The sequence below is a fragment of the Gobio gobio genome (genome assembly GCF_949357685.1).
Source record: "Gobio gobio genome assembly, chromosome: 20".
Lineage (NCBI taxonomy): Eukaryota > Metazoa > Chordata > Actinopteri > Cypriniformes > Gobionidae > Gobio > Gobio gobio.
Genome location: NC_137113.1, coordinates 47,816,102 through 47,843,548, shown reverse-complemented (window position 1 = coordinate 47,843,548; position 27,447 = coordinate 47,816,102). Strand labels below are relative to the sequence as shown.

The window sequence follows — 27,447 nt, the reverse complement described above, 5'->3', positions numbered from 1 at the left end:
TCATGCTATATTTAGATCGCATTTGTGAGTTAATAAAAATGTCACTGGTTGTGTAAAATAGGCACATAATATGATAATATTGATCTGAGTCTGAATCTGAAACATGTTAATTTTTATGAACAGTAACTTTAGTGTGAGTGTTAAACTTTTAATTTTATTTGGATAGGAGTGCCATGCAAAAAGCGTCTCGTAACTCCTGTTGAGTCCAGTTAGGAGTAAACTAAATTAAGAGCCAAGAGAACATGGCGTCGCATCAAAAATGCAGGATCTTCTGTTCTTCTCCCAAGACTCAAATCCAATCAGCGGAGCTGCAGATGCAAAGAATTATTCAGGCCCAAACCAAATAATTGTTCCTAGGAATCTGATTAAGGGGTGTAAAAATAGTGCTGGAGCGATTCTGCCGCCCATGATATAAATGTGAGCACCTCCAAAATCGGTCACGCTCCAATCACTGACGTCTGCACACTCTCCAGTGCGATCCTCACTAACCTCCTACAGGCTGTGTGTGTGTGTGTAAACACACACTCGCTCAAAGGACACGTCTTTCCCAGAGCAAAACACATCGCATCTCTGAGGAGACGTTTACACTGCAAAAAATGCTTTTCTTACTTAGTATTTTTGTCTTGTTTTCAGTCCAAATATCTAAAGAATCTTACATTAAGAAACATTTACTAGACAAGCAAAAGTTTTTGTCTTGTTTTGGGGGAAAATAACTCAAGTTTTTGCTTAAAATAAGCCAAATAATCTGCCAATGGAGTAAACAAAATAATCTTGTTTTCTGTTTGAATTCAGATTATTTTGCTTAATAATCTATGTTAAATTTATTTTAATTTACAATAATAAACAATACAATATTTAAATTAAATTAGAATAAATAAAATATATATTTTTATATTTATTTAATTACATATTTTATTTTATTTTAGCAATGTTTTTATAGGGTGTGTGAACTTTAACAGAATATTTTTTGAGAAATGTTCAGAGCTCAATGCGTTTTGGCTGATCTTGCTCAACCTGAAAACTAGCGCTCGTCCACTTTTCCAGCAGCGCTCGTCTTTTCTTCTCTATTGTGCTGAATATCGAGTCAATCGCTTCTCAAACAAGAACAAATGTAGGGCGGGGCTTGATTGGGTCTGTGGGGAATTGATTGGGATTGCTATTGGCCGATCTCATGTGAGTGACAGGTGGCCCCGCCCTCATCATCAGAGAAGAGAAGCTGATTCAAGATCACCAGGAACATGAACGATGAGTTTTGATTTCAATAACATCCACTGCATTATGTATTTTAGTCTTCCCTCTTTTCAGCGCTGAACACATTCGCCTCTCCGGTCCAAAATAAAACACACCCCATTACTGATAAACATCTGCTGACAATCACATGCAATTTTAATATGTTAAAAAAACCTCTCAAACTTATGGCAAGAATATCAGATTTATTGGATTTTGGGAGAAACTGAGATACGACGGCATGTGGAATCAGTCAGATTTGATTATCATGCTGGGTTTGTTTTTCTGCAATAACATGACATAGAAATCTGGGCCCTGTACCATGATGGTAGTTTAACAAACTCAGGGTTACAGGATTAGTTTCGAGTTGACAAAACCAAACCAATCTATTCAGGCTTTGTTGGTCCCATGATGCTGATCATCAGCTTTCTCTGTCAACTCAGGCTCTGATCCGGAGTTTAGCTGTGACATCAGCAGTGAACAGCCAATCACAGGCTGTGGATCAGTCAAACTGAGATTCACTTCACTCTTCTGCAGAATATACATGATTGAAAATATTACGAATTTAAACAAATTTACACAGAAGAAAAGAGCTGTCAAGGACAAGTTTAAGAAAAATCTTATACGTCAATGCAAGTAAAAGTTATGAAGTTAGTTTAGTTGATATGTAGAGAGAATTGAACATTTATGCTCACATGTAATTTTTTATAGATTTAGTTATTGAATTTAAAGCTTATTTGTATGACCTTTATATAGGCTATTTATATTAATATTAACAAAATGCATATTAATGATTGATTTACTAAAATTATACATGTGTAATTGATTAAGGGTATAATAATTACATAAATTATTTTTAAATAATTCAAAATTATTATTATTATTATAAATAAGCATTGTTAAAAGCCAGACGCTTTAGTCTTTAATAGCCATTAGCTATGTAGTGACCTTTAATTTGGAATAGAAAAAGGGGGAGTGGCTTTATTGCATCAGAGGCGTGTCACTTTTCTCACAGCTGATTGGTCCAATTTCAGTTTGAGATCTCTTATCCAGAACATAACCTGCCCTGGAGCAGGTTAGCCGTGGAGCGTAAGTTACTATGGAGATGAACACAGCTAAAAGCCAAACCACTTTAATGGTACCTTAAACCCAGGATTGGCACAAACTAAGCTTAAACATATCTGGCTAGCCAGCTAAACCGGCTTCATGGTATAGGCCCCAGGTGATCTTGAATCAGCTCCTCTGATGATGAGGGCGGGGCCACCTGTCACTCACATGAGATCGGCCAATAGCAAACCACAACCATCCAATCAATTCCCCACAGACACAATCAAGCCCCGCCTACATTTGTTCTTGTTTGTGAAGCGATTGACTCGATATTATATGAAACCGGCTTCATGGTATAGGCCCTAGGTGTAATGTGATTGTGTGTGTGTGTGTGTGTGTGTGTGTGTGTTCAGGTTGGGAAAGCCAGCTCCTGGAAACAGGTTTTCTGGGGATCTTCCTGTGCCCGCTGTGGAGTGTGGCACAGATGCCGCGCCGATGCCCGCCTTCCCTCATCTGCATCTGGACCTTCCGCTGGCTCATCGTGCGCATCATGCTGGGTGCGGTCAGTACGCTCACATTTCCCTACACACCTCCAGCCATGCATGGAAAAAAAAAAAAAAGTGCAACGCCGTCAGACGACTTCTGTCTGGGTTTTTTATGGCTTGTGCGACTGGCCCATAACTATTGTCTGCCAGAGGACTGTAGATGAAAATGTTTTTCCAATTAGCCCCGTAAATGAGGAGGAATGGGGAAGGCGAGCTGCACGTTCGGTTAAACCAGGCCAGGAATATAATTGCCTTTAAGTGCTTACAACTGTAAAAACCCTGCAGCCGTTTCCCCTCAGACTCACGAGGAATAAAACACGCCTCACAGATTGAGGAATGAAAACGCTGGCTTTAATCGTGTGCTAATGATTATCACTCATCTCCATCCAGTGTTGATGATGAGATGTGTGGCTTTGTCCATTAGCAAGACATCTATTCATTAATATGAAGTGGATTTAAGCTTTATTTGCTGGCTTTACCAGGTCAAAAATTAAGATTAAGTCTCTTCTGCTCACCAAAGCTGTATTTATTTGATCATAAATACAGTAAAAATAGTGGAATATTATTAGAATTTAAAACAGATGTTTTCTATGTGAATGTATGGTAAAATGTAATTTATTCCTGTGATTAAAGCTGAATTTATTTGATTAAAAATACAGTAAAAATTGTGAAATATTATTAGAATTTAAAACAGCTGTTTTTATGTGAATATATTTTAAAATGTAATTTATTCCTGTGATCAAAGCTGAATTTATTTTAGTAAAAATACATTAAAAATTGTGAAATATTATTAGAATTTAAAACAGCCGTTTTTATGTGAATATATATATATATATATAGTAAAATGTAATTTATTCCTGTGATCAAAACTGGATTTATTTTATTAAAAATCTTGAAATATTAGAATTTAAAACAGCTGTTTTCTATGTGAATATATGTTAAAATGTAATTTATTCATGTGATCAAAACTGAATTTATTTTATTAAGAATACAGAAAAAATTCTGAAATATTATTAGAATTTAAAACAGCTGTTTTCTATGTGAATATATGTTAAAATGTAATTTATTCCTGTGATTAAAGCTGAATTTATTTGATTAAAAATACAGTAAAAATTGTGAAATATTATTAGAATTTAAAACAGCTGTTTTTATGTGAATATATTTTAAAATGTAATTTATTCCTGTGATCAAAGCTGAATTTATTTTAGAAAAATACATTAAAAATTGTGAAATATTATTAGAATTTAAAACAGCCGTTTTTATGTGACTATATATATATATATATATAGTAAAATGTAATTTATTCCTGTGATCAAAACTGGATTTATTTTATTAAAAATCTTGAAATATTAGAATTTAAAACAGCTGTTTTCTATGTGAATATATGTTAAAATGTAATTTATTCATGTGATCAAAACTGAATTTATTTTATTAAGAATACAGAAAAAATTCTGAAATATTATTAGAATTTAAAACAGCTGTTTTCTATGTGAATATATGTTAAAATGTAATTTATTCCTGTGATTAAAGCTGAATTTATTTGATTAAAAATACAGTAAAAATTGTGAAATATTATTAGAATTTAAAACAGCTGTTTTTATGTGAATATATTTTAAAATGTAATTTATTCCTGTGATCAAAGCTGAATTTATTTTAGTAAAAATACATTAAAAATTGTGAAATATTAGTAGAATTTAAAACAGCCGTTTTTATGTGAATATATATATATATATAGTAAAATGTATTTTTTTCTGTGATCAAAACTGGATTTATTTTATTAAAAATCTTGAAATATTAGAATTTAAAACAGCTGTTTTCTATGTGAATATATGTTAAAATTGAATTTATTCATGTGATCAAAACTGAATTTATTTGATTAAGAATACAGAAAAAATTCTGAAATATTATTAGAATTTAAAACAGCTGTTTTCTATGTGAATATATGTAAAATGTAATTTATTCTTGTGATCAAAACTGAATTTATTTAATTAAAAATACAGTAAAATTTTTGAAATATTATTAGAATTTAAAACAGCTGTTTTCTATGTGAATATGTAGTTAAATGTAATTTATTCCTGTGATCAAAACTGAATGTATTTTATTAAAAAACAGTAAAAATTATTTTGAAATATTATTAGAATTTAAAACAGCTGTTTTTATGTGAATATACAGTAAAATGTAATTTATTCCTGTGATCAAAACTGGATTTATTTGATCAAAAATACAGTAGAAATTCTGAAATATTATTAGAATTTAAAACAGCTGTTTTCTATGTGAATATATGTTAAAATTAAATTTATTCATGTGATCAAAGCTGAATTTATTTTATTAAAAATACAGTAAAAATTCTGAAATATTATTAGAATTTAAAACAGCTGTTTTTATGTGAATATATTTTAAAATGTAATTTATTCCTGTGATCAAAACTGAATGTATTTTATTAAAAAACAGTAAAAATTATTTTGAAATATTATTAGAATTTAAAACAGCTGTTTTTATGTGAATATACAGTAAAATGTAATTTATTCCTGTGATCAAAACTGGATTTATTTGATCAAAAATACAGTAAAAATTCTGAAATATTATTAGAATTTAAAACAGCTGTTTTCTATGGGAATATATGTTAAAATTGAATTTATTCATGTGATCAAAGCTGAATTTATTTTATTAAAAATACAGTAAAAATTCTGAAATATTAATAGAATTTAAAACTGCTGTTTTTATGTGAATATACAGTAAAATGTAATTTATTCCTGTGATCAAATCTGAATTTGTTTGATCAAAAATACAGTAAAAATTCGGAAACATTATTATTACAATTGACAGTAAAAGTGACAGTAAAGACATTTATAATGTTACAAAAGATTATATTTCAAATAAATGCTTTTCTTTTGAACTTTATATTCATCAAAGAATCCGTTTTCAACACTGATAATAATCATAAATGTGTGTTATCCTCATATGAGAATGATTTGTGAAGGGTTGCATTTTTTTTACTGTATTTTTAATCAAATAAAAGCCTTGGTGAGCTGAAGAGACTCTTTCAAAAACATAAAAACAATCGTAATTATTGCAATATTTTGCCCGGTTGTGTATTTGCTGGATCCTCTCAGCTTTGAAACATCTGTGGAGGTCAGTTTACACTTCATTGGCCGACTTCTTCTTCCTCTGTGTTTTAACAGTGCAGTTAAATCAGACGTGTTGTGTTGAAAGCTTCATTAGAGTTCCTTCTTTTGCTGTAATTTGACCAGAAGTGTTGTTCAGCGTCTTCCGAGAAGCAGTGAAGGAAACGCCAGCGGTTTCTGAAGTCTACTCAAGGCCAAGCTGTCCTTCTCCATCATTTCTTTCTCTCAGCGAGGGAGGTTTTTCAGCACACATCAAAGCTCTCCAAAGCCCTCAGACTCCAGGCCTGGACTCGCGGTTCGCACCATTCCCTCGGCTACACACATTTATTATCTGTTGCAGAGTTATTTTCGATGTCAGGAGAGAGTTGCTTCGTGTTTGTCGGGAATCTTTCACTTAGCGACTGAAGTTCACACATTCCACCAGGACTCAAACCGCTCGTGTTGAAACCTTCCCAAGCGTCCCCTCCATCTGTTCATATTCATAAGAGTTTGCTGAATAAATTAATAAATAAATAAATGGACCGTACGGCTGATAATAGCCCTGGAGCAGATCAGGATGACGTTATTAGAGATTTGATGCCTGTCAGTCAGTCTCTCATTACTCCAGAGTTGCCTTTACATTTAATATAATTAGATATTCTTAAATTAATTTAACTACTTTTTTTTTTTTTTTTATTAAATTATAAATACAATAAAATAATATAAAACATGTTTTATTTTAAAATAAAATAAAGATGTAAATAAATTATTTTAACAGTATCTATCTATCTAAAATAATTTAATTTAGTTTAAAATTAAATAATAAAATAAAAACCACACAAAACAATGAAATTAATTCATACTATTTTATTATATTTTATTTTAAATTAAATTAAAATAATATATTTTTTAAAGTTAAATTAAAATAGTAGCAGGAATAATGGAATAATTATAATAATAATGCTAATAACAAAATAATTGTATTATTATTTAAAAATAAAGTAATAAAATAAAATAATAAAATAAAGATGTAATTAAATTAACTTTAAAAATATCTAATTAATAATTTATCAAAAAAATGTTCTACATAAAAATAAAATGATGAAATAAAACCGCACAATACAATTATTTTATTTTATTATTTTTAAATTGAATACAATTATTTTAGATTAGGGCTGTCAAAAGATTAATCGCGATTAATCGCATCCAAAATAAAAGTTGTGTTTACATAATATATGTGGGTGTTCTCTGTTAATTATTATTTATATATAAATACAAACACATTCATGTAAATATTTAAGAAATATTTGCATGTATATACTGTATATACATTTATATAATCTATAATATATATAAATATAAAAATTATATTTTTTCTTAAATATATACATGCTTGTGTGTGTATTTATATACAAATAATAATTAACAGAGAACACCCACATATATTATGTAAACACAAACTTTTATTTTGGATGCGATTAATCGCGATTAATCTTTTGACAGCCCTATTTTAGATAAATTATTAATGAGATATTTTAAACTAATTTAATTAAATTAGTATTTATTTATTTAACCAATGTGTGAATTATGCAATTTTTTTTCACAATCCGCTTCAAGCCGAAATGTTTTTTGGCACCCTTAGCATCCCTAATTCTCCAGATGTCAATCATCTTCAAGATATAGTTCACTCAGAAATGAAAATGTAATAATTTACTCGTCCTCCTGTTGTTCCAAACCTGCTGGACTTTCTTTCACAACACAAAAGAAGAAATTTGATGAACATTTGATTTGGTCTCCGTTGACATCCATTGAACCTAAACACTTTCCTCAAAATATCTTCTAAGTAAGTGCATTATAATAAATAATAAACTGTCAGGACTAAAAATAAAAACAGAAAAATAGTTCTCTGGTATAAAACTCTCACTTGACTTTTCAGTAATTATTTCCTAAAGAATAATAAAACATTCCAGAAGTCAAATGGCTCGTGAATGGAGTTTCACATTTTTACGGTTTAGTCATTCTAAAACTAACTTTATCATTAAATGGAGCATTTATTTATTCCTTTGCAGATTGCATTATGGTCTGAGGGAACTTTTTGGATTGCACTTAACTATTAAAGTACCTCAAATATTTTTTTTGCATATACAATTTTTCCTCATTGGAAATGATTTTGTGAATGCAGGCACTGTGTACGGTGTACTGTATTGTGGCTTATGATTCTGCAGAATTGAATCTCATCTGCGGTGGTTTATATCGATGAGTAGGAAGCATTAGCCGTGTTCTTCTGGTCTGTAGAAGTCTTTGACATTCCCACAAATACCCGTACATTGCGTTCATACCAGACGCGACGTAGTTGGACGCATTTTGAGTTTACTCATTCGTGACATTCACTTCACAACAGACGTGAACAGTGTTAGTGAAAGTTACTTTGAAAAGTAATGCATTACAATATTGCGTTACTCCCTTAAAAAGTAACTAATTGAGTTACGTAGTTACTTTTTAAGATGCGTTACGTTACTTTTGCGTTACTTTTTCTCACTTGGGCTGGGCTTGTTTTTGGTTTAGTTTTTTTTTATAACAAAAAAGTTATACATTTGTGCAACAGTAAAGACCTCTTCATACCAAAATTGAAATAATAAGCCTTAAAAAAGCAGATTCCCGCATGAACAGTAGAGGGCGCAGCTCTGGATAATGGAGAATAGGACGCAGGAGAAAAAAGTTTTACCAATAAAAACTAAAAATCTAGTAATTTTCATCATCAAAGGTCAGCAGCAAGACATTGGTAAATAAATATAAAGGTAGATTACGCATAAAAATAGTTGTTTTATTTAACATTTAATTATTGGAGGTTTGATAAATAAATGCTCACATTTAGTCTAGAACTACAATAACCATCATGTTCACACACACACACACACACACACACACACGCCTCTGCACTGACTCTCAACATGAGGACAGGAGAGCTGTCAGTCAAATTAATGTGAAAAAGTAACTCAGATATTTTGTTGTACATTTGAAAAGTAATGCGTTACTTTACTAGTTACTTGGAAAAAGTCATATTATTACGTAACTCAAGTTGTAATGCTAATACTGGACGTGAATTTGCATCATGGGAGGGGCTTCTGCCAGCGGCTCGTCTCGTTGTGAAATGGCTGACATGGATTGTTTTAAAATATGGCGAATAAGCTCAGTTTGCCGGTTTTAGCTAGCTTGTAGTCTCAATAGGGTTAATTCAGGACGATTGGGACACTTTTTCCAAGTCATCTCAATGGTAGAAAGTGTCCCAATCGCCCTGAAATCACTCAAATTGAGTAAAGAGCATTTATTACAACTCACCAGAGGTGGACAAAGTACACAACTCTATTGCTTGAGTAAAAGTACTACTAGTCAAAAATTACTCCATTACAATTGAAAGTTCTAAAAACAGATTTTTACTTAAGTAAAAGTACAGAAGTATTTGTTTTTAAAAGTACTTAAGTATTAAAAGTACTTAAGTTTGTTGATGCATTATTTTATTATTGTTGCATTGTTGTATAAATGCACATTATGCCATCATGGTGGTTTAAGCCAGTCAGTGATGCTCCATCCGACATGCAAGCATACGACCACCTTAAACTCATTTCAATACTTGTATACAAGTTACAGAGATCTTTACAAAGCTGCTGTCACTTTAAGGCTGAATGCACGGATCCAGTACACTGATACACATCCGATGTTCTCCCAACTGTTTACTCTTCTCTTTCTCCCAGACGTTTACATTTTTGAACATTTTATGAGACATGCATCAAGTGTATGCCAACTAAACTAATCTTTAATCTTTCGAGAAAACTGAAACACACTTTTTAATTATGGCCATGGATGCACACACTGTGCCAAGGAACCGGCTTCTTCCATTTTGCTATAAACTGATCAGTGTTCAAAAAATGTTGGGAAACTTCACATGACCTATACAAGAGTGATTACTGATAGGCTGTCTGCAAAAAAAAAAACTTTTAAAGAAGAAAAAAATCTTCCACTGACTTTCAAAGCTGCAACAGAAATGACTTTCGACTTTGAGGACCTTGATAGAAATGTAGTGGAGTAAAAAGTACGATATTTGTCTTTCAAATGTAGCGAAGTTAAAGTAAAAGTTTCCCGAAAAAATAATACTCAAGTAAAGTACAGATACTCAAAAAGTGTACTTAAGTACAGTACTCAAGTAAATGTACTTGGTTACTGTCCGACCTCCTCACTCACTTTCTTCCAAGCAAGATCCTTTTTATTCCTGTTTCTATAAAGTATGAAGATGTATCGTACAGCTCCGGGTATCCACATATGGTTTTGTCCCTGATTGGTTAACGCGGCGCGATCACACGTCAAATGCTCAATTCGTGCTGTGTCATTCTTTGAATTGACATTCTGTGGCGCGATTCACGCGAATGAATGTCTATTCGCATCTTTGCATTGACTTAACATGTAAATCACTCACGCTTAAAGGCCTGTACACACCGGGACGAATATCGCACACGCTTATCGCCAGCGTTTTTCGTGACATTTTTCGGCACGTCTTGAGTGTTCACACCCAAGCGATTTACGCTTCTGACACTCGTTTGTCACACAGAAGAAGAAGAGAGACCGTATTTACGTGCTTGCCAAAACCATAGATATATTATGTCTATGGCCAAAACCATTCACACACTTTTTGCTAACTGGCAAGCAGCATTAGCAGCTCATCTTCTTCTTCGTCGTATCAATGTGTGCTCGGCAAGACCTTTTTGTGCTTGAGCGCCACCAAGTCGTGTTTTACTGTCACTTCAGCAGCTCCAGGCACGTGAACAAAAGCACTGATCTCATTGGTTGGACAGTTTTTAACGCGCCGCGTCAAAATAAAAAAACGAACTCAAGGCATTTTTTTTAAAAAAATGACGCTTTTACACCTGGCGTTTTTCGCGTCGGTGTGCACACTCACATAATAATGCAGGTACACCTTTTCAAAGATCAATAAACTTTTATTTCTAAAGACTATTTAACACTGAAAAGGGAAAACATTTTAAATATCCACAATCAGGGCTTAAAAACGGAAAAAAATATCAATGGGTTCACTGCGAGCAGATTCGATATTTTAACGTTTCCGTTTTTGCGTTCCTCATTAAACATTACTGTTCCGAAAACGGTTTGATTTGAAAAAATAACGGTTAATAACGTTATTTTAATTTAGCCTATACTTTAAACAAATATGTATAAATAAAGACTTTTCACTTTTCACTCAATTAAAATATAACGCATGATAATTAAACTTGAGTATTTATTTCATAACATTTTTAAAACCGAAATAGAAAAAACAGAAATACATGCATTAATTACAAAGCATAAACAGCGGGACAAATATTGACCTGTTTTAATGGAGCGGAAAGTGGCCTCTATATGCCTATTCTTTTCAGAAGAGTGATAACATTCTTTGTACATAACTTTTTTTCAACACGACTTGTTTTAAAAATTGCATGAATAAAGAATAAATAAACTGGATAACCATTGCTCTTTTAATGCTGGTATTTTCAAAGCAAACACTGCGCAACACGTCCTTGCATCCCATAATCAAATTCAGTCAGCTAATAAAGCTTGATCATTTAATGCAATATAACACCATTTAATACGAAGCATCAGCCGTCTATATAGAAAACATTGAGCTGTATTGGCAATCTGAAAGACTATAGGACAAATGTTTGATAGATGCTATAGCCTGCTTGGACAGGCTTAAACTGAATCCACAAACTAGCCTAAATCAGACTATTTGAGCTTAAAGTCCGAACTGATTATTTAAACGTTCGAAAAGAATGTCCTGCAATACCTGCGCTTTCATTGAAGACCTCAGTGGGGAAATAAATGTACTTGAGGCGTGTAAATGCGCTCACACTGACGGTAGATTCACAGATGACATTTCACATCACATGCTGAACTACTCTATTCATGATTGGGCACTGCCAAATTAAAATATTAAAGAGAACGATAAAATTACGTTATTAACCGGTTAATGGCCATTTCAAATGAACGTTTCTGTTCAGAACGATTCAAATTGATTTTGATTTCGTTTTCGTTTTTGTTCCTCTTAAAATTTTGTTAGTTTCCGGTTTCCGTTTTCGTTCCTTGAACCGGTTCAGAGCCCTGTCCACAATAAATGAACAAAACAACCAAAAACAATAAAAGCAATGGACTCTCAGTCTGCTAACAAAAAATTAACTTGAATAAATACCAAAAACAATAAATAAAATGGATGAAAACTGCAACAGATGATTGTGTTTTAGGTGCATATTAGGGGTGGCACGGATCACAAAACCCACGGTTCGTATCACGGTTTTACAGTCACGGTTTTCAGTTCTGTACGGTTCTTGTTGTTGTTTTTTCTTTTAATCGTTAACACTCCAGAAATGTACTTCAGCATATGATATATAGCTTAATTATTCACAATTTAGGATACAGTTTAAAAAAAATTGTTTAATCATGTAATCATGCACAAACTGAATTTGACTCGACTTTAAGCACATTATTGGACCATCTCTGAGGAAAGCTAGGGGAGATTTTTATACAGCAAGAGAGAAGACATTGATGACATGCTTTTCATTTATTTGGCAAAAAAGGGGGAATATGTATTGCTATCTCTGCAGGAACTTATGTGGCTTTTCAGCACACAAAGATTGAACTTGAAGCACACAAAGATTAAGCTGAAGAATTAGCTTGAATTTATCAAACTGCCAAATTCAGTGTAGCTTTAAGCCTTGTTTAAAGTTGTCGAGTATAAACACCTCCCCAAACTGACGAGAGAGATGAGGAAAACAAACAAGCATGTGGAAATTATCGCGGCCGGAAAAATTATCGAGCTCATTTTTTTTATTGTGTGATTAATTGATTTATTGACTATCGCGACAGGCCTACACATAATGTTTATTCAAGGTTTCAGACATTAAAATGCTCATTGTCTATGGAAGCGGCAAAAACAATCATTTCAGACAGTTATAACTTGACTACGTGTTTTATTCATATCAGATACACATTATACACTCACCTAAAGGATTATTAGGAACACCTGTTGAATTTCTCATTAATGCAATTATCTAATCAACCAATCACATGGCAGTTGCTTCAATGCATTTAGGGGTGTGGTCCTGGTCAAGACAATCTCCTGAACTCCACACTGAATGTCGGAATGGGAAAGAAAGGGGATTTAAGCTATTTTGAGCGTGGCATGGTTGTTGGTGCCAGACGGGCCGGTCTGAGTATTTCACAATCTGCTCAGTTACTGGGATTTTCATGCACAACCATTTCTAGGGTTTACAAAGAATGGTGTGAAAAGGGAAAATCCTCCAGTATGCGGCAGTCCTGTGGGAGAAAATGCCTTGTTGATGCTCGAGGTCAGAGGAGAATGGGCCGACTGATTCAAGCTGATAGAAGAGCAACTTTGACTGAAATAACCACTCGTTACAACCGAGGTCTGCAGCAAAGCATTTGTGAAGCCACAACACACACAACCTTGAGGCGGATGGGCTACAACAGCAGAAGACCCCACCGGGTACCACTCATCTCCACTACAAAGAGGAAAAAGAGGCGACAATTTGCACCAGCTCACCAAAATTGGACAGTTGAAGACTGGAAAAATGTTGCCTGGTCTGATGAGTCTGGATTTCTGTTGAGACATTCAGATGGTAGAGTCAGAATTTGGCGTAAACAGAATGAGAACATGGATCCATCATGCCTTGTTTCCACTGTGCAGGCTGGTGGTGGTGGTGTAATGGTGTGGGGGATGTTTTCTTGGCACACTTTAGGCCCCTTAGTGCCAATTGGGCATGGTTTAAATGCCACGGCCTACCTGAGCATTGTTTCTGACCATGTCCATCCCTTTATGAGCACCATGTCCCCATCCTCTGATGGCTACTTCCAGCAGGATAATGCACCGTCACAAAGCTCCAATCATTTCAAATTGGTTTCTTGAACATGACAATGAGTTCACTGAACTAAAATGGCCCCCACAGTCACCAGATCTCAACCCAATAGAGCATCTTTGGGATGTGGTGGAACGGGAGCTTCGTGCCCTGGATGTGCATCCCACAAATCTCCATCAACTGCAGATGCTCTCCTATCAATATGGGCCAACATTTCTAAAGAATGCTTTCAGCAGCTTGTTGAATCAATGCCACGTAGAATTAAGGCAGTTCTGAAGGAGAAAGGGGCTCAAACACAGTATTAGTGTGTGTTCCTAATAATCCTTTAGGTGAGTGTATGTAAGTTGCTTTACAAACTCGCTCAAATCCTTACGTTTGCCCATTTTTCCTGCTTCTAACACATCAACTCAAAAATGTTCACTTGCTGCCTAATATATCCCACCCACTAACAGAGATCATCAGTGTTATTGATCATAATGTTATGCCTGATCGGTGTATAATACAATGATGATTCAGATCAAAGTTTAGTTCATCCTCTTTAAATAATTGCCGTTAAAGCAGAAAATAAAACATTGAAATCAAAATAAACCCCACAGACGCAGCTTCAATCCCTCATACAAAACAACATCGTCTCTCCACAGCAGAACAGAGGCGATCCACACAGGTAACGCCAAGGCCAGTTCCGTCCCATTTCAATTTCGACCAAATAATCTCCAGGTGATTAGTGTCAGTCATGCGATATTACTGAACAAAACCAAAGCACACAGGTGCACGTGACAGGACATGCTATCAGATGGGCGCTTGCTTACAGCCCAATTAAAAACTCATTCACTTCTGTAAAAGTTAGGCTGGAGAAGCCAGAGAGAGCTGCTCTTGCCCAGGCCTGACACAGCCTTGAGGAACGCCAGGAGCTCCTGCCAACCATCCCAAAGAGGAAATGACAACACACACACACACACACACACACACACACACACACACACACACACACACACACACACACACACACACACACACACACACACACACACACACACACACACACACACACACACACACACACACACACACAGATCTGAAACAGGAGGCACTCGGCTTTTACCAAAGCAAAGCTGAATGTCTCCTCCTAAATGTGTTTTATGTAATCCGTGCATGAAAAATAATAACCAAATGCACCTAAAATATATTCTCGACCAGATCTGGGATACATTTCCCGTACGTCCAACGATCAGACTCGCTGATTAACCACCATAGTATGAGAAACAAAACACAAAACCGCAGTCACATGATCACACTTCTGTCGTTTCACGCACATTTCTGCAAGAGCTAACCCTCTATGGTACGCAATATGATGTCAATGAGGAAAAAAATATTTGTGGTGTTTTTCCTGCTTAATATCGGATACTATGACAATATCAATAACATTTTTCAAAAAATTGTTGTTTATTTATTTTTTAAAAGTTTGTTGCCTCAAGGCAACATTGTACCACAATGGACAAATTGATACATTTGACATTTTCATGTAAAAAAAAAGAAATATAATTACAATTAACATCAATTAACATCTTAAAAAATGATAACATCAATTTCTTAGACATTTAAACAAACACATTTATCCAGTTTTTAATGTAATACAAATTTCATATTTAATAAAAAGTAACATTTGAAATTCAGCTGTTGCTCTCAGGCAACATTGTACCATCGTGGAACACAAGTATTACCAAACCATCATATCAAGTTTTCATATCAATCATATCCATCTTCATCCTCATCTCCTTCTTCGCTCTGATCCTGCCGGATTGTCACTATGACCCTCATCTTCCTCATCAAAGTACAACACCAAAGTCAAAGTTTTATACCTTTTTTTGTGCAATAGAAAATGTGCAGATCATAATATGTGCAATTACAGTATGTGAATTACTATTCTTATAAATGCATTACAAAATCATGCAAAAATGCTAATATATTAAGCGAATTCTAGCTCTTTTCCTTACAAATATACTATATTTGTATCCACCCTAGTATGTCTGGTAAGGCCTTATGCGATTACATTATGGTGAGGCAACACACAGTTTTTTATTATCTACTCTAAAACATTTGATGATAAATAATGTAAAGTTCTTGAAAAAACTTCTTTACTTACCAGTGAAGGTGACTCATATTTTTTGTGGGTGATAAACTGGACGGAAACTAGTGAAAAATGCACTTTTCATATGATAATATGGAGCCATGTGACCTGTGCACATGTGCCGAAACAGGACACAAAATGGACGCCTGTGGGTCATGTGACAATTTTTTGGCACTTTCATTGATTAGTATTTGAGTTCTTCTTCCCGGAGATAGGTTTGACCAATAAATTGGTGTGGCATTTGATTAAAAATCAACTAAAATAGACTATGTTGCCTGGAGGCAACACCGTACCATATTAAAGGGTCAGTTCAGCCAAAAATTAATATTCTGTCATTAATGTCATCGTTCCAAACCTGTCAGAGCTTCAGACATAGATGAAGATATTTCTGATGAGATCTCAGAGCTCTCTGACCCCTAATTGCATTAATGAGAAATTGAACAGGTTCCTAATAATCCTTTAGGTGAGTGTATTGTGCCTAGTCATAGATTAATAAGAGCAAATATTGCCTTTTTGATAGCCCAAATTAATTATACCCACGTTTAACCAAGAGATTTCTAAGCACAAATGAGCTAAAATAAAGTGTACATGCCTGTTGCATGTTAAAAATGTCTGAATAAACGACTGATTCCCTTATGATTTGGGTCTATTGACCGTATTAAAGTGATTTAATCTTCTAGTTAATGTGTAATTTAGATGGCATGGATTGCAGTCATTAAAGCGGGGTGAGAGTTGGAGCTCTTAATGCTGGCTTTATTTATTGGCCAGCTGATCGGTGGGAGTCAGTCATTTTCACATTAGTGCACTCGCATTTTAGGAAGCTAATACTCATTCCAGCGTTCCTTATTACATTACCCTTAATGACATAAATGCAAGAATGCACTTGATAAGCAGCGAGAGTTCCTGATGCAGTGGTTTTTTCTGCTGCTGGGATGTGAGCGCTTGAGAATGATCTGGATGAGATCGGATCACCGCCGGTTAAGAGAAACATCTGTCAGTGGTTACAGTGTTTAAAACACGGGGAGACGCTTCTTAAAGGGACGCTTCAGACTAAATCAAAAGTCGTTTTTTATATACTCTCATGTTGTTCTAAACCTGTATAAAAGTCATTTATCCTCATTAGCCTGACCTAAAAACAACAATTCAGTGTCAGTAGAATAAACCTCATTCATTTACATCAGAATTTCATCACTTTCTGTCCTTATAAATATCAGCATCTGCACCAAATTACATATTTTGCTCAGTCTCTGAATAAAATTGAGCTTCATATTCTCACTATATCAGACTATATGAGCCATAACATTGTCATATGTCAGGCTAAAACATGCTAAATAGTGCTAACAATGTGCTAAATCATTTCAGCAAACATGCCAAAATTCATATTAACAACATGTTAAAACATGCTAATCAATGCTAGCAATGTGTTGTTACAACATGTTAGCAAAAGGCTAACTAATGTTAACAATGTTCTAAATCATGTCAGCAAACATGCCAAAATTCATATTAACAACATGTTAAAACATGCTAATCAATGCTAGCAATGTGCTATGGTAAAACATGATAGCAACATGCTAACTAATGCTAACAATGTGTTAAATCATGTCAGCAAACATGCCAAAACTTGATAGCAAAATGCCAATTCTGGTTAGCATAATGTATGCTATCAAAATGCTACATCATAGCATTTGCAAAGTGCTAAACAACATGCTAATTCATATTAACAACATGGTAATCAATGCTAGCAAAATGTGCTATGGTAAAATATGTTAGCAACATGTTAACAATGTGTTAAGTCATGCCAGTTAACATTATTCATGTTAACAATCTGTTAAAACCTGTTCATTCATGCTAGCAAAGTGTTAAATCATGCTAGCAAAATGCTAATTCATATTAACATGTTAAATCATGCTAATCAATGTTAGCAATGTGCTATAGTAAAACATGTTAGCAACATGATAACAATGTGTTAAATCATGTAATTTAACAACATTATTCATGTTAACAATCTGTTAAAATCTGTTAATTCATGCTAGCAAACATGCTAATTCATATTAACATGTTAAAACATGCTAATCAATGTTAGCAGTGTGCTATGGTAAAACATGATAGCAACAAAATGCTAACTAATGTTAACAATGTGTTAAATCATGTCAGCAAACATGCCAAAACTTGATAGCAAAATGCTAATTCTGGTTAGCATAATGTATGCTATCAAAATGCTACATCATAGCATTTGCAAAGTGCTAACAACATGCTAATTCATATTAACATGTTAAAACATGCTAATCAATGTTAGCAATGTGCTATGATAAAACATGTTAACAACATGATAACAATGTGTTAAATCATGTCATTTAACAACATTATTCATGTTAACAATCTGTTAAAACCTGTTAATTCATGCTAGCAAAGTGTTAAATCATGCTAGCAAAATGCAAATTCATATTTACATGTTAAAACATGCTAATCAATGTTAGCAATGTGCTATGATAAAACATGATAGCAACATTCTAACTAATGCTAACAATGTGTTAAATCATGTCAGCAAACATGTCAAAACATGATAGCAAAATGCTAATTCTGGTTAGCATAATGCATGCTATCAAAATGCTACATCATACTAACAACATGTTAACACAATATGTTAATTACAACATGCTAATTAATGCAAAAACTTGCTAGCAAATGCTAAATTGTGTTAGCAGCATGTTAATTCTTGTTAACAATTTATTAAATCATGATAGCAACATGTTAATTAATGCTAGTAATGTGTTAAATCATGTTAACATTCTAATAACAAAAATTTAATTTTAAAAAACAAAATTTTAAATCATGATAGCAGTGTGCTAAAACATGCTAGCAAAATGTTAATTCATATGAACAACATGTTAAAACATGCTAATCAATGCTAACAATGTGCTATGGTAAAACATGTTAACAACATGCTAATTAATGTTAAAACATGTTAACGAAATATTATATAATGCTAACAATGTGCTAACTCATTTTAGCAATGTGATAAAACAGGCTAGCAATATGCTAATTGCAACATGCTCCTTAACAAACTGTTAAATAATGCTAACAATGTGCTAAATCATTCTAGCAATGTGTTAAAACATGTTAGCAACAATGTTAAATCATGTTAACATTAATGCCAAATCATGATAGCAATGTGCTAAAACATGCTAATAATATGTTAATTGCAACATGCAAATTAATGCTAAAACATGTTAACAAAATGTTAAAACATGCTAATCAATGTTAGCAATGTGCTATGGTAAAACATGTTAGCAAACATGCTAATTAATGTTAAAACATGTTAACGTAATATTAAATAATGCTAACAATGTGCCAACTCATTCTAGCAATGTGTTCAAACATGCTAGCAATATGCTAATTGCAACATGCTAATTAACAAAATGTTAAATAATGGTAACAATGTGTTAAATACTTCTAGCAATTTGTTAAAAAATGTTAGCAACATCAATTCATTTTAGCAAAATGTTAAATCATGTTAACAACAATGTTAAATCATGTTAACAACAATGTTAAATCATGTTAACAACAATGCTAAATCATGGTAGCAATGTGTTAAAACATGCTAGTAATATGTTAATTGCAACATGCTAATTAATGCTAAAACTTCCTAGTAAAATGTTAAATCATGTTAACAGCATGTTAACTCTTGTTAACAAAGTGTTAAATAATGCTAGCGACATGCTAATTAATGCTAGCAATGTGTTAAATCATGTTAACATTCTAATTCATGTTAACAAAATGTTATATCATGTTAGCATGTTAATTCTTGTTAGCAACATGCTATTTAATGTTAGCAATGTGTTAAATCATGTTAACATTCTAATTAATGTTAACAAAATGTTAAATCATGATAGCAATGTGTTAAATAATGCTAGCAATATGCTAATTGCAACATGCTAATTAATGCTAAAACATGCTAGCAATGTGTCAAAAATGTTAGCAATCATGCTTGCAATGTGTCAAACATGTTAGCAAAATGCTAAATAATTTTGCTAAATAATGCTAACAACATCTTAAATAATGTTAATAATGTGTTAAAACATGCTAACATCACGCAGTATATACAGTAAATATCACATTGATTGCTGTGCCTTTGACATATGATTTAGTAAATATTGTCTTTCTCTGGTGTCATCAGGGTCATCAGCAATGTGTTAAAACATGCTAGCAATATGCTAATTGCAACATGCTAATTAACAAAATGTTAAATAATGTTAACAATGTGTTAAATCATTCTAGCAATTTGTTAAAAATGCTAGCAACATCAATTCATTTTAGCCAAATGATAAATCATGTTAACAACAATGCTAAATCATGATAGCAATGTGTTAAAACATGTTAGTAATATGTTAATTGCAACATGCTAAAACATCCTAGCAAAATGTTAAATCATGTTAGCAGCATGTTAATTCTTGTTAACAAAGTGTTAAATAATGCTAGCAACATGCTAATTAATACTAGCAATGTGTTAAATCATGTTAACGTTCTAATTCATGTTAACAAAATGTTAAATCATGATGGCAATGTGTTAAAAAATGCTAGCAATATGCTAATTGCAACATGCTAATTAATGCTAAAACATGCTAGCAATGTGTCAAAAATGTTAGCAATCATGCTAGCAATGTGTCAAACATGTTAGCAAAATGCTAAATAATTTTGCTAAATAATGCTAACAACATCTTAACTAATGTTAATAATGTGTTAAAACATGCTAACATCATGCAGTATATACAGTAAATATCACATTGATTGCTGTGCCTTTGACATATGATTTAGTAAATATTGTCTTTCTCTGGTGTCATCAGGGTCATCAGCAATGTGTTAAAAAATGCTAGCAATATGCTAATTGCAACATGCTAATTAACAAAATGTTAAATAATGTTAACAATGTGCTAAATCATTCTAGGAATTTGTTAAAAAATGCTAGCAACATCAATTCATTTTAGCCAAATGATAAATCATGTTAACAACAATGCTAAATCATGATAGCAATGTGTTAAAACATGCTAGTAATATGTTAATTGCAACATGCTAATTAATGCTAAAACATCCTAGCAAAATGTTAAATCATGTTAGCATGTTAATTCTTGTTAGCAACATGCTAATTAATGTTAGCAATGTGTTAAATCATGTTAACATTCTAATTCATGTTAACAAAATGCTAATTGCAACATGCTAATTAACAAAATGTTAAATAATGTTAACAATGTGCTAAATCATTCTAGGAATTTGTTAAAAAATGCTAGCAACATCAATTCATTTTAGCCAAATGCTAAATCATGTTAACAACAATGCTAAATCATGATAGCAATGTGTTAAAAAATGCTAGTAATATGTTAATTGCAACATGCTAAAACATCCTAGCAAAATGTTAAATCATGTTAGCAGCATGTTAATTCTTGTTAACAAAGTGTTAAATAATGCTAGCAACATGCTAATTAATACTAGCAATGTGTTAAATCATGTTAACGTTCTAATTCATGTTAACAAAATGTTAAATCATGATAGCAATGTGTTAAAAAATGCTAGCAAAATGATAATTTTAACATGCTAATTAATGCTAAAACATGCTAGCAATGTGTCAAAAATGTTAGCAATCATGCTAGCAATGTGTCAAACATGTTAGCAAAATGCTAAATAATTTTGCTAAATAATGCTAACAACATCTTAAATAATGTTAATAATGTGTTAAAACATGCTAACATCATGCAGTATATACAGTAAATATCACATTGATTGCTGTGCCTTTGACATATGATTTAGTAAATATTGTCTTTCTCTGGTGTCATCAGCAATGTGTTAAAACATGCTAGCAATATGCTAATTGCAACATGCTAATTAACAAAATGTTAAATAATGTTAACAATGTGTTAAATCATTCTGGCAATTTGTTAAAAATGCTAGCAACATCAATTCATTTTAGCCAAATGCTAAATCATGTTAACAACAATGCTAAATCATGATAGCAATGTGTTAAAACATGCTAGTAATATGTTAATTGCAACATGCTAATTAATGCTAAAACATCCTAGCAAAATGTTAAATCATGTTAGCATGTTAATTCTTGTTAGCAACATGCTAATTAATGTTAGCAATGTGTTAAATCATGTTAACATTCTAATTCATGTTAACAAAATGCTAATTGCAACATGCTAATTAACAAAATGTTAAATAATGTTAACAATGTGCTAAATCATTCTAGGAATTTGTTAAAAAATGCTAGCAACATCAATTCATTTTAGCCAAATGCTAAATCATGTTAACAACAATGCTAAATCATGATAGCAATGTGTTAAAAAATGCTAGTAATATGTTAATTGCAACATGCTAAAACATCCTAGCAAAATGTTAAATCATGTTAGCAGCATGTTAATTCTTGTTAACAAAGTGTTAAATAATGCTAGCAACATGCTAATTAATACTAGCAATGTGTTAAATCATGTTAACGTTCTAATTCATGTTAACAAAATGTTAAATCATGATAGCAATGTGTTAAAGAATGCTAGCAATATGCTAATTGCAACATGCTAATTAATGCTAAAACATGCTAGCAATGTGTCAAAAATGTTGGCAATCATGCTAGCAATGTGTCAAACATGTTAGCAAAATGCTAAATAATTTTGCTAAATAATGCTAACAACATCTTAAATAATGTTAATAATGTGTTAAAACATGCTAACATCATGCAGTATATACAGTAAATATCACATTGATTGCTGTGCCTTTGACATATGATTTAGTAAATATTGTCTTTCTCTGGTGTCATCAGGGTTTGATCAAGATCAGAGGCGACCGCTGCTGGACGGAGCTCACCTGCATGGACTACCATTATGAGGTGCGAGTGCGAATCTTTCGCTTGTTTCTGCTTTTTGAAGGTTTCGTTTATTCATATGCTTTATCATAATAATCAGCTTCGTCCATAATAAATATCTAAACATTCTTAACTCAAGATACATTTACTGGAGAAGCACAATGATGTGACTTACTTTTAAAAATAGTTTAAAGAAGTTTTAAAAGTTTAAAGTTTGAAAGTTTTTAGTTTTTGCTAACAATGAGCATGTTAAAACATGCTAGCAAGAAACTAAATCATGCTAACAGAATGTTAAAACATGTTAACAAAAAGAATGTGCTAATTTGTTATAAACATGCAATTGCTTGATTTAACATGTATGCTAACATGTTTTAGCACTTTGTTAACACGATTCTACCATACATTAGCATATTTTTAACATTTTCCTAGCATTCTTTAACATATTGCTCTCATGATTTAACATGTTTTAACATTAATTAGCACATTGATAGCATGTTTTAGCATTCTGTTAGTTTGATACTACCATGACTTACCTCACTGTTAGCCTGTTTGCTAGCATGATTTAGCCCATTCTTCACACACTGCTAGCATTACTTAGCATATTGTTAGCATATTGTTAACATGTTTCAAGCATGAATTAGCAAATTTGCTAGCATGTTTTAGCATTTTGCTCTTATGATTTATCACATGTGCTGGCATACAACTTGCATTAATTAGCACACATTCACAACATATTTTAACATGCTAGCATGATTTAGCATTATTGTTATCATATTTCAAACATGGATTAACATATTTATAGCAGGTTGTTGACATGATTTAACACATTCGTAGCATGATTTAACATTTTGTTAGCATGTTTCTACCATGGATCAGCATGTTTCTTAGCACGTTGTTAACATTTTGTTAGCATGATTTACATTTTTTCTAGCATGTTACTTACATGATTTAACTTGTTGCTAGTATGTTTTAGCCTTCAGGTTTCTAGCCTGAATTAGCACAAATCTACCATATTGTTACAGATCTAACATGTTTTAACATAAATTAACACATTTGATAGCATGTTTTAGCATGCTGTTAGTATGATACAAATATGAATTTCCTCACTGTTAGCATGTTTAACATGTTGTTAGCATGATTTAACCCATTGCTATCATGTTGTTTACACGATTTAACATGTTTAGCATGTTTTAGTGTGTCGCACACAAATTAGCAGATTGTCATCATTGTTTTAACATTTTGCTAACATGATTAAGCTTGTTTGTTAACATGTTTCTACCATGAATTAGCATGTTGTTAGCATTTTTTCTAGCATTATTTAACACATTGCTTGCATGTTTTTAGCATGGATTAGCATCTTTTCTAGCATGATTTGGCACACATTGCGTGCATGTTTACCATGAATTAGCATGTTGTTAGCATATTTTCTAGCATGATTTAGCACACATTGCGTGCATATTTCTACCATGAATTAGCATGTCGTTAGCATCTTTTCTAGCATGATTTGACACGCATTGCGTGCATGTTTCTACCATGCATTAGCATGTTGTTAACATTTGTTCTAGCATGATTTAGCATACTTTCTAGCATGATTTAGCACACATTGCTTGCATGTTTCTACCATGAATTAGCATGTTGTTAGCATATTTTCTAGCATGATTTAGCACACATTGCTTGCATGTTTCTAGCATGCATTAGCATGTTGTTAGCATTTTTATAGCATGATTTAGCATACTTTCTAGCACGATTTAGCACACATTGCTTGCATGTTTCTACCATGAATTAGCATGTCGTTAGCATCTTTTCTAGCATGATTTGGCACACATTGCGTGCATGTTTCTAGCATGCATTAGCATGTTGTTAACATTTGTTCTAGCATGATTTAGCATACTTTCTAGCACGATTTAGCACACATTGCTTGCATGTTTCTACCATGAATTAGCATGTCGTTAGCATCTTTTCTAGCATGATTTGGCACACATTGCGTGCATGTTTCTAGCATGCATTAGCATGTTGTTAGCATTTTTTATAGCATGATTTAGCACACATTGCGTGCATGTTTACCATGAATTAGCATGTCGTTAGCATCTTTTCTAGCATGATTTGGCACACATTGCGTGCATGTTTCTACCATGAATTAGCATGTTGTTAGCATATTTTCTAGCATGATTTAGCACACATTGCGTGCATGTTTCTACCATGAATTAGCATGTCGTTAGCATCTTTTCTAGCATGATTTGGCACACATTGCGTGCATGTTTCTAGCATGCATTAGCATGTTGTTAACATTTGTTCTAGCATGATTTAGCATACTTTCTAGCATGATTTAGCACACATTGCGTGCATGTTTCTACCATGCAGTAGCATGTTGTTAGAATTTTTTTATAGTATGATTTAGCACACATTGCTTGCATGTTTCTACCATGAATTAGCATGTTGTTGGCATTTTTTCTAGCATGAACATTGCGTGCATGTTTCTAGCACCGATGAACAAATTGCTTACATGTTTTAGCATGTTGTTAACATTATTTTACACATTTTAACATAATGCTAACATGTTCTTAACATGAATTAGCACATTGCTAGCATAATTTAGCACATTGTTAGCGTGTCCTAGGCTAGTTACTAGGTTTTATTAGAGATGGATAGATATTTGCACTGTAAAACAAGACAAAATACTGAAGAAATGAATATTTTTTCCCCGTGTGTTGATTCTGACCATGTTTCTGAGAATATAGTCGTATAAAGTATGCCTTATGTAACCCGTCTCAGTCTTGAGGTCTCACGTTTTGCTACTGTGCAGCTAGAAACGCTCTCCAGTGAGTGTAAATGTATTGAAATGATCTGGGCCGGTCTCAGAGGTTACATAAGAAGGTAAACGGATCTGCTGTGTTTTGGGATGATTGATGTGTAAACTGAACGTTTGGCAGGTCAGCGTTGCGGCCGAACTCGGAATAACTGAGGGATTGGGTTGAAGAGATTGGGTTATGTTGAAGAGAAAGGCATTATTAAAACATGTCACATGATATCTGGGCTGAATGAAGCATGAGGGAATCCTGATGGATTCTGCACCTGCTTTTCCAGCCAAAACGGCACAGGAATGACTGGAAAACAACAATGCCATTGTCCCGGAGTAACGGCGTTTCATTCCTTAAAATGAAATAAACTGAAATAAAAAATGTATATTGAAACATTTCTCATTTTTATTTAGTTTAGCTTGTGTTAATAAAATAAACTAAAACAGAAAATAAATATAACAAAATATGACAAAATTATTATAATGAATGAAAATATAAATAAGAACTAATTCAATTAGATCTGGGTTATTATAGTTAAATAAAATTAAATCCATGAAAAAAAGTCTAGTATTAATAAAAAAAAATATATATTAAACCGAAATAAACAAAAAAAATAGTTTAGTTATAGTAAATATAGTTAAATGAAACCATGAAACGTTTTTTTTTTCATTCTTTAAAATTAAACTGATTTTTTTTCTCCAAGTTTATTACATTTTTAAATGTAAAAAAAAAACATTTCTCATTTGCATTTAGTTTAAATTGTTGTAATAAAATAAACTAAAACAGAAATTAAAAATGTATAAAATACAACAAAATTACAAAAAAATTAACTACAAATGAAAATACAAATAAGAACTAATTAAATTGGATCAGGGTTATTATAGTTCAATAAAATTATATCCATGAAAAAAGTCTAAATTTATTTAAAAAAAAATAAACTGAAATAAACTTAAAAAAATTGTTTTGTTACAGTAATTATAGTTAAATAAAACCAAAGCCATGAAAAAAAAAAAAAATTCATCCCATAAAATGAAATAAAGTGAAATAAAATATAAAAAAACTTTATTTAAAGTTAAAATTTTTAAAAATTTTGTTTATTTGCCAATAAACCAAAACAAAAATTAAAAAGGAATAAAAAATATAAAGAAATTATAAAAAAAACGACTAATAAAAATAAAATTAAAAATGAAAATACAACAAAATTAACTAACTTTAAAAATGAAAATATAAAACAAATTTAATCCGATAAATGTTATTAACTGAAACCATAAAAAATTATGACTTGAAATAAAATAAATGGTAAATTAAATAAAATATTAAGAAAACATATTTTATTTCATAATTTCGCATTTTTACTTAGTTGAACTTACTAAAATAATTAAAACGCAAATTAAAAAAAAAAACTAAAAACAGTGTGTATATATATATATATATATATATATATATATATATATATATATATCTATCTATCTAATAGAAATTACAAAAATTCAACAAAATTACAAAAACTTTAACTAAAATTAAAATGACAATCGAAAACATGCAAATAAGTACTAATTTAATAAGATCAAGGTTATTAACTAAAACTAAAACCATGAAAAAACGATTTTTCTATATATATATATTGTAATATATAAATATATTTATATAAATATAAAACAAATATAACATTTTATTTAAACATTGTATTTCAAGTCATTTTCATTAATTCACAAATTACAAAAATTTTAAAATAAAAATGGAACATTTAAAAAGAATAATTAATTCAAAATATTAATAAAAGCTATAAGAGCATCTTAATGATACTAAGGGCCCTTTCACACAGACCTTAT

At 32.1% G+C, this 27,447-nt stretch overlaps 1 protein-coding gene across 1 annotated transcript in view; it reads left to right on the top strand.

Annotated features, from left to right (window-relative positions):
* The window catches only part of lmf1 (lipase maturation factor 1), a 74,983-nt gene that overhangs the window by 4,628 nt on the left and 42,908 nt on the right, over positions 1-27,447 (top strand). Inside the window, exons 2-3 of the mRNA XM_079801690.1 lie at positions 2,688-2,836; positions 22,776-22,841. Of these exons, the coding sequence (XP_079657816.1) occupies positions 2,759-2,836; positions 22,776-22,841 (144 nt within the window). The 5' untranslated portion in view covers positions 2,688-2,758. The remainder of the gene's footprint in view (positions 1-2,687; positions 2,837-22,775; positions 22,842-27,447) is intronic.